We start from the raw sequence: 8754 nt of genomic DNA on the forward strand, positions 1-8754 counted from the left end.
TTGTTGATTATTTGGAACTGCCTGCCTCGTTTTTTGGTCTCAAGATGCCTTCTCAGTTTCATGGGCACTTTTTGTTCCATCCATGTCCTCCAGCAGAATCACGGAAACCTCCTCTGTCCAGTGTTCCTCATAATTGTCCATTATGTCCAGAGTTGTGTATTTCCTTCAGCCTTCGAGTCACCTCTGAACACTTCCCAACCAGCTCAGAGTTTTAATTTAAATTTATTTTTGGCTGCACTGGCTCTTTGTTGTGGCATGAGGACATCTCTCTAGTACTTCAGAGCGTGGGCTCTGAAGTTGTGGCGCAAAGGCTTAGCTGCCCTGCGGAAGGTGGGATCTTAGACCCCTGACCAGGGATCGAACCCTTGTCTGCTGCATTGGAAGGTGGATTCTTAACCACTGAACCTCTAGGGGAAGTCCTGGCAATCCCAAGTTTTATATGATTTAGGTCAGTGATCTTATCGATATGCCCCAAAGACCATCTGCCTCAAAATCACATAGGGTGGTTATTCACAATGCAGGCCCTGCTGCTTCAGAAAGTTTGAGGGTGGAGAGTAGTATATGCATTTTAATAAGCAGGCCATGTGATTCTGATGCATGGTCAGTAGATTTGGATAAGAAGCAGCTGAGGGGTTTTGCTAATCCTCATTTCAGCCTAGAGACAGATCTGTGCTCAAATACTGATTCCACCACTTTCTAGTTTGGAGCCTTGGGTAAGTTACTCCCCTGAGCTGCAATTTCCTCATCTGTTAAATCATAATGTGTGCTGCACAAAGGTTTTATGAGGATCAAGTGATCCTCATAAAATGAGGATGAGTGCAAACCCACCAGCACCAAATCTGGCCTGTGTTTACTCAATCTCCTAGCTTGTCGTTGTGGTTTCCGAGGTCTGTGGTTACTTGATTTCGTGATATGTGTGGTGATGGTCATGATCTCACCAGCTGTCAGTTGTCCTGTGGTCCCTGGAGAGAGGAAGGGGTGGTGTCTGTATATGTGTCGGGTCCAGCTACTTGCCAAATTGGCTGACTTGATCAGTTTTGCTCATTTCATCCTTCCAACCTTTGCCAATTTCAATTTCCCTTCCCATAAGGGAGAGCTGAAAATGTTTCAGTGTAGACTGAATCTGAGCTTGATTACGGAGTCCCTGAAAAAGGCAACCAAGAGATGACCCTGACTCTCTACAAAGAGAAAATGGATCTGGTTGTGAGATCTAGAAGTGGGGGCCATGGATTTTACTTCCAGGAGCTCCTCCCCAATGACATAACTCATTCCCTCAAAGAATCCTGGTTAGATTGGCAGAGATGGTGGGGGGCAGAAACGTGCTCAGAACAAGAATGTAAATCCCCCAAAGCAAAGAGAGAAAGCAAGCGTTCACTGGAAGCTCAGTCCTTAGGACACTGAAGGGGCCAGGATGTGCTCCACTGGAGACAAAGACAAGTATCAGAAAACAGTTATGGGGGCCTCATCGACTTGCTGTTACTGCGTAGCACGTCACCCCCAAAACTCGGCGGCTTCAGGTTTTCATTCCTGGAGGCAACCTAAATATCCACCCACAGAGCAATGGACAAAGAAGACGTGGTACACATACACAATGCAATATTACTCAGCCATAAAAAGGAATGAAATTAGGTCATTTGTGGAGACGTGGATGGACCTAGAGACCATCATACAGAGTGAAGTAAGTCAGAAAGAGAAAACAACTATCATATATTAACAAATGCATGTGTGATCTAGAAAAACGGTATGAAGTGAAGTCGCTCAGTCGTGTCTGACTCTTTGTGACCCCATGGACTGTAGCCTACCAGGCTCCTCTGCCCATGGGATTTTCCAGGCAATAGTACTGGAGTGGATTGCCATTTCCTTCTCCAGAGGATCTTCCCAACCCAGGGATTGAACCCGGGTCTCCCGCATTCTAGACAGATGCTTTACTGTCTGAGCCACCAGGGAAGTCCAGAAAAACAGTATAGATGATCTTATTTGCAAAGCAGAGTTAGAGACACAGGGCTTCCCTGGTGACTCAGTGGTAAAGAATCTGCCTGCCAGTTCTGGAGACACAGGTTCAATCCCTGATCTGGGAAGATTCAACGATACCATGGAGCAACTAAGCTGTGTACCCAACCATTGAGCTTGCGCTCTAGAGCCTGGGGACCACAACTGCTAAAGCCTGAGTACTCTCAAGCCCATGCGCAGCAACAAGGAAAGCCACTGCAGTAAAAGCCCACGCGCCACAACTAGAGAGTAGCTCCTGCTCGCTGCAACTAGAGAAAAGCCCACGCAGCAATAAAGATCCAGCACAGCCCAAAAATAAAGAAAATTTAAATAATAATTAAAAAAGAGAAACAGAGACACAGGCGTAGAGAACAAACGTACGGATACCAAGGGGGAAAGGGGAAGTGGGGGAATGAATTGGGAGATTGGGATTGATGTATATACACCGCTGATACTGTGTATAAAATAGATACCTAATGAGAACCTACTGTATAGCACAAGGAACTCTACTCAGTGCTCTGTGATGACCTAAATGAGAAAGGAATCCAAAAAAGAGAGGAGATATATATATACACATAGAGCTGATTCACTTTGCTGTACAGAAGAAACTAACACAACATTGTAAAGCAACTCTACTGCACTAAAAATTAATTTTAAAAATATTTTCACTCTGGTGGCAATGAGACAGCCTGCGTTTTTGTTCTTGTGTCTGCAGGTCAGCTGGAAGCTCTGCTCTGCACTGGGCTTCCTGGATCGCCTTGAGGACTGGAAAAACTCTGCTCTGTGGGTCTTTCATTCTCTGCTGGGGGCCAGTGGGCATGTCCTTCTCATGGCAAAGAGAAAAACACAAGAGAAAAAACCCAATATCTGAGCTTCTTTTCAGGTCTACGTCATGCCTCCTAATATCTTGTTGGCCAAAGCAAGTTGGATGGCGGAACCCCAAATCCCAGATGAAGGGCAAAGTTACGTGGCCAAGGAGTCAGGGATGGGTGAACTGGGGCCGTTAATCACCACTGTGATCCATCAGACTCCTCACATCACCCTTATCTCCACTCGTTGCTCCCTCTTTGATGCTTCCATAGTACCCGCTACGTCTCTCCTGGCTTTGACCATAATCTGTGTGCCTGGTATTAAGTATGTGAAGGCAAGTGCTGTCTGTTGTTCTACTGCCCAGTATGTGATCATAACCGAGAGAGCAGAGAGCATAGAAAGCAAAGAGAAGAAGGAAGTAGAAACACAAGCAACTGAAAAGAGAGAACGGGGCAGAAACATAAGGGACATGAAAAGGGTGCGCGAGGGAAACATCCCTGGTTTAGAGTGAGAGAAACTGCTTGCTGATAAACAGCTTCTTGAAATACCGATCCGTTCCTTGTATTCTAAAGCAGTCATTTTCACATTTAGAAAGAGCCTTCATGTTTTTATTTTTCAAGTCTAATAGTTGCATTTTCCCTGCGGCTGCCCTTGCATGAAAGAAGACTTGGCTTATAGAAATTGTTTTGGTCCCTTAGAAGAAGTAATCAATTTGCCATTTATGATCAGAGCCTCTTTCACAACTAAGATCTCTCCAGTTGTTTTACCTTTGAAACGAAGGCGGCCTTACATTATGATGCAGAAAGCCTGCACTGGAAGAGATGCAGACTCAATTCCTTTCTTGAAATGCAAGTGTTTATTTTTTCTGGATGATGTGGTTCCTAGCACTACCTAGTATTGGCATAAAATGAGGGGTTAGTAATATCGATGCTAGGAGGGTGAAAGTCGCTCAGTCGTCAAGGACTGTATCTCTATCTATGGAATTCTCCAGGTAAGAATACTGGAGTGGGTAGACATTCCCTTCTCCAGGCAATCTTTCTGACTCAGGAATCAAATCTGGGTCTCCTGCATTGCATGCAAATTCTTTACCATCTGAGCCATCAGGGAAAACCCATGCTAGGAGGGTGGGCTAGATTGATTCTGAAATGGTCAGAAGTCGTTTCAGGACAGAGTCAGGGAATACTGTGGATAAGCAGAAGCAGTTCAAAGTCCTTCTGAGGGGTGACTGCAAACCCATAAAGCTGAAGCAGCCTCCCTGGGTACCATCTCTTCCAAGGGAACTGCTTGGAAGTGAGTCAATTTGCATAGGCTTGTTTGCTTCTGGTGTTAAAAACTGTTCTTTGTAGTTCATGTGAAAAAGATGAATTCTTTTTCAGGGAGAATTCTTCGGTGAATTTTTGAACTCAGTGGCTTTTCTTGGTTGGGGATGGTGGAAAGTTTCATACTCTTATCTCCCAGTCAATATCATCTTTTAGGGCTTCCTGAAGTAAAACAAGAAACCTGATCTAGGTGGGGGGTGGGATGGGAATGGGGCCCAGGGACCCATAGGCCTATTGACTGAGGCTACTTACGTGCCCCCCATCCCCTCTCTTGCCCGTCTTACTGGGGGTCTGGAAGTAGATCAGGCATCATCCAGCCCAGCACCTGTCACAGAAGATGGTCAATAACTATTTATTAACTTGAATTGAGTGGTGGTTTGTGGTGTGGTTGAAAGAGCCTGAAACGGAGTTAGGAGCACTGGGACTAAAATAGGCTGGTGGAGCCAACCAGGAGAAGCCTCCTCTCTTCTCTGAGCCTCAGTTTTCCTACACGCTTAGTGGGGGTTTCTCCCTGGGCTCTCATTAGACCTGAAAACACTTTTGACACCGGTTATGGTCATCCTGGAGAAGTAGCTGATCACGCTGGGGCAGAGATGGCATGCCTTGGTCAGAGACCAAGGTCAGAAGCTGGGCTGTGCTATAACGTGGGCGGTGGCGACCACTCGTCCAGGGGTGGGGCCTCTTTGGGAGGCCGAGCAGGATGACCAGGTCAAGGCTGGTGGCCTAGAAAAAGCATCGATGATCCCTTGAGCCCCATAGGGCCCCTCTCCCCTTATGCTGAAGGAAAGAGATGAGAGGCCAGACGAGATGACAGCAGAGCACGTGTATATCTCTGTGCCCGGCTCTCGAGACACTGGCAGAACTCCGTGAAGCCCCTGATGGCCAGCAGATGGCATACCTTATGTCATAGGGTGGGGCTGATGGTACAGGTGTGGACTGGGTGATGAGCATCACCACCAGTATTTTTCTGAAATTTCAGAGACGAGTGAGGGGGAAGCAGCTGTGGGGCTATTGATAGAGGAGCAAGGATATGGCATCCACCTGGGCCTCGGGGTGGGGGTGGGAGGACGGTGGGTCAGGTGGACATGAGGGTGGTCTCATGTTGCTGCAGGGCCAAGTGACGGGGAGCTGGGGGGCTAAGCAGGAAGCCTGAAGGCCACCACTGACTCTGTGTGACCCGGGCAGGTCCCTTAAACACTCTGGGCCTCAGTTTCCCAGCTTATCAAAGTAAGGGTTTGGAATGGATCAGGGGCCCCTCAGGGCCGTGAGGAAGATGCACTGGGGAGGCTGAGAAGAAGGGCTCCCTAGAGGGTCCCTCTGACCCTTACTTCTGCTTCTCCCCTTCATTTTAGACAGTATGTTTCTGGGTAAGGTTTCATTGAAAAAAAAATAAAGAGTTGTAGTTTGCGGTTTGGTTTTCTAAAGCCAGTGGTCCAAAGACCTTTAAGTTTTCTTTTAGATATAAAATGGCATAGGATAGCAGTTCTAAGATCAGGTGGTGGCCGACTCATTAGTGGGAACTGGAAGGGCCTGTGGATCATCCAGCCCTAGGACTGCTGTAGCCTGCAAGTTCTTTCACTGAGGCCGCCGAACTCGGGATCTGGGTTCTATGGGACCCAGTTAAAATGCACCTGAAGGGTTTGAGCAGCAGAAGTGCTTGCTCTGACTGTGCTACGGACTAACTCACTGTCTTTGAGCCTCCATTTCCTCATCTGTAAAGTGGCAATAAAAATACGCATGCTTGGACTTCCCTGGTTAAGAATCCTGCCAATGCAGGGGACACTGGTTCGATCCCTGGTCCAGAAAGATCCCACATGTCAATGATCAACTAAGCCTGTGTGACACAGCTACTAAGCCCGTGCTCCAGAGCCTGTGCTCCTAAACAAGAGAAGCCACTTCAGTGAGAAGCCGGAGCTCTGCAGCGAGCAAGAGCCCCTGCTCACCACAGCTAGAGGGAGCTGGCACGCAGCAGCGAAGACCCAGCACAGCCAAAGCAAGGGAAGAAAATACCTCCCCCTCCTAGAATTATAAAAAAGATGTGTGTAGTGCTGACAGATGATAAAAACTTTAAAAAAAATACCTCTTTCATCTGCACCAATGCCTACCCTGTCCCTTCTCTGTCTTGCTTAAGTTAATTTATCTATTTTCACTGCATGCCTACTGCCTTCTACTACAGAATGCCAGGGGGAGCTGAACAGGCAGGATCGTAGCAAACAAGTACAAGAACAAAGGGTAGGAAAAATGGACAGCTTCTAAGTGCTCATAAACATAAAAAATACACTCATTTATTCATCTTCAGATGGCCAGAGTACTTCCTCTGTGCCGAACTGGGTGCACTGGGTGAGGTCAGCCCTTGACACATGGGTCTGTGAATTTTAGCCTCTGTTCCAGACAGATGAGAAGAAGTCAGTTTTTTGAGAAAACATGGTGATGTGATGGAAAACAAAGTCCCAATTCCCCCCCTCTACCCCCAAGCAAGATCTGGGTGGCACAGCCTTCCATATAGCTTTAAGCCCAAATACAACAAAAAACGGTAGAATGCACCCTCTAAATGCCTGGAAGTGACTGTTAGAAGAGGGCATGGTATTGCTGAAAGGGCCTAGGTTTTGACACCTAAAAATGGTGTAAACTTGGGAAAGTCATATCTCCTGCTCTGAGCCCCAGTTTCTTCATCTGTGAAACTGGGTCATAAAAGTCTGCTTCACTGGTTATTGTGGCATAATGTCAGGTCAGGCAAGGACCTGCACTACGGTAGCACTCAGAAAGGGATCGCCATTATTATGGTTTTGGAAAAAGCACAGAGCTGATGATGGCAGTCACGAGTGTCGCCATGGGCGATGCAGTCCACCCTTGGTGGGGTCCAGGCCTCAGGAGTCACCCCCTGAGATCCTTCACCGAGTGAAAAGGGCTCTGAGTGCCCCCTGCACATCACGGTTCCGGAGGCTATAGATGACCGGGTTCAGCATGGGCGTGACCACGGTGTACATGACGGTGGCCACACGGCCCTGCTCGGCCTCATACCGGGACGTGGGCCGGAAGTAGACTGCGATGACTGTCCCGTAGAAGAGGCCCACCACGGCCAGGTGGGAGCCACAGGTGGACACAGCCCGGAGCCTCCCCGCGGCAGACGGCAGCCGGAGCACCGCAGCTGCAATGGCCCCGTAGGAGGCGAGGATGAGCAGGAAGGGAGTGACCACCACTGCGGCACCCTCGGTGAAGATGAGCAGCTGGATGTGCCGGGTGTCAGAGCAGGAGAGCCTTAAGAGAGGCTGGTGGTCGCAGAAGAAGTGGGGCACTTGGTGGGAGGCACAGAAGGACAGGCGGGCCATAAGCAGGATATGCAGGAGGGAGTGGACGTGGGACACGAGCCACGCTGTCCCCACCAGGGCTGTGCACACAGCCCGGGACATCCTTGTGGCATAGTGGAGGGGGTGCCGGATGGCCACGTAGCGGTCATAGGCCATGGCAGCCAGGAGGCAGCTGTCAGTTACACCCAGGGCGAAGAAGAAGTACATCTGGGTCAGACAGCCAGCCAGGGAGATGGAGCGGTTGTGGGCCAGCAGGTTGGCCAGCATCTTAGGTACCATGACGGAGGTAAAGCAGAGGTCAGCAAAGGACAGGTGGGCCAGCAGGAAGTACATGGGAGTGTGAAGGGCTGGACTGGCTCAGATGGCAGCCACGATGAGTCCATTACCTAGGATGCCCGCCACATAGAGGACCAAGAAGAGCACGAAAAGAGGTCGCTGCTGGCTGGGATTTGTTGTTAGTCCCAGTAGGATGAATGGGCTTCCTTCTGAAGACTCATTGGCAGCGTCCATGGCTAGGCTGCTTCTTCACCAGGAACCCCAGGGGTTTCATTCCATTGCTGAGTCATCTCCTCAGTGACAGCCCTGTGGATACACACAGATATGACTGTGAGCAATTTCCCTCCTCTCCAGGTCTTAGGTTCCCCATCTGTAGAGTAAGGGAGCTGAATCAGGTGAACCTGAAAGCTGCTTCCAACTTGAATACGTTGTGATTTGCAGCAAAAACAGAGCAAAAATATTGCCCAGGATGTGGACCAAAGAAGGAAGAAACACAAAAGGAAAGATGAGAGAGAGGATCAAAATCAGGGAGAGATTTGACCAATGGCTGTTTATTTTGGGGAAAGTCAGAGTGGACAAAAACCAAGATGGAAGTGAGGAACTTATCTAAGAAATAAAATTCCAAACATGAAGGGCACATATGTACTGAAATGAATATAAATCGATAGCACCTGAATGCAAACAGGATGTTTTAGAGCACTAAGGATCAAAACAAGAACCATCCCTCCCAAGGGCAGGGATGTAAGGATCTGATGATGTTGCTGCTGCTGCTGCTGCTGCTAAGTCATTTCAGTCGTGTCCGACTCTGCGACCTTGTGTACTGTAGCCCACCAGGCTTCTCTGTCCATGGGATTCTCCAGGCAAGAATATTGGAGTGGGTTGCCATTCCCTTCTCCACGGGATCTTCCCCACCCAGGGATTGAACCCGAGTCTCTACACTTTTAATAAAGAGTGAGAAAAGAATAAAGAAAATATGAGACTTGCCAAAAAAAGAACCAAAGAATCTAAATGATTCCCAGTATTCCTGGAAAACTCTTCCCATGAAATCAAAC

At 48.4% G+C, this 8754-nt stretch overlaps 1 protein-coding gene across 1 annotated transcript; it reads right to left on the reverse strand.

The window, feature by feature from the left end:
- Positions 1-7009: 7009 nt before the first annotated feature.
- OR1K1 (olfactory receptor family 1 subfamily K member 1) lies at positions 7010-7936 on the reverse strand. Its single transcript, XM_069582520.1, is given in 1 exon segment — positions 7010-7936. A coding segment is annotated over 1 exon segment (927 nt).
- Between the last annotated feature and the right edge of the window lie 818 nt (positions 7937-8754).

The sequence above is a fragment of the Ovis canadensis genome, chromosome 3, assembly GCF_042477335.2.
Source record: "Ovis canadensis isolate MfBH-ARS-UI-01 breed Bighorn chromosome 3, ARS-UI_OviCan_v2, whole genome shotgun sequence".
NCBI classification, from domain to species: Eukaryota; Metazoa; Chordata; class Mammalia; order Artiodactyla; family Bovidae; genus Ovis; species Ovis canadensis.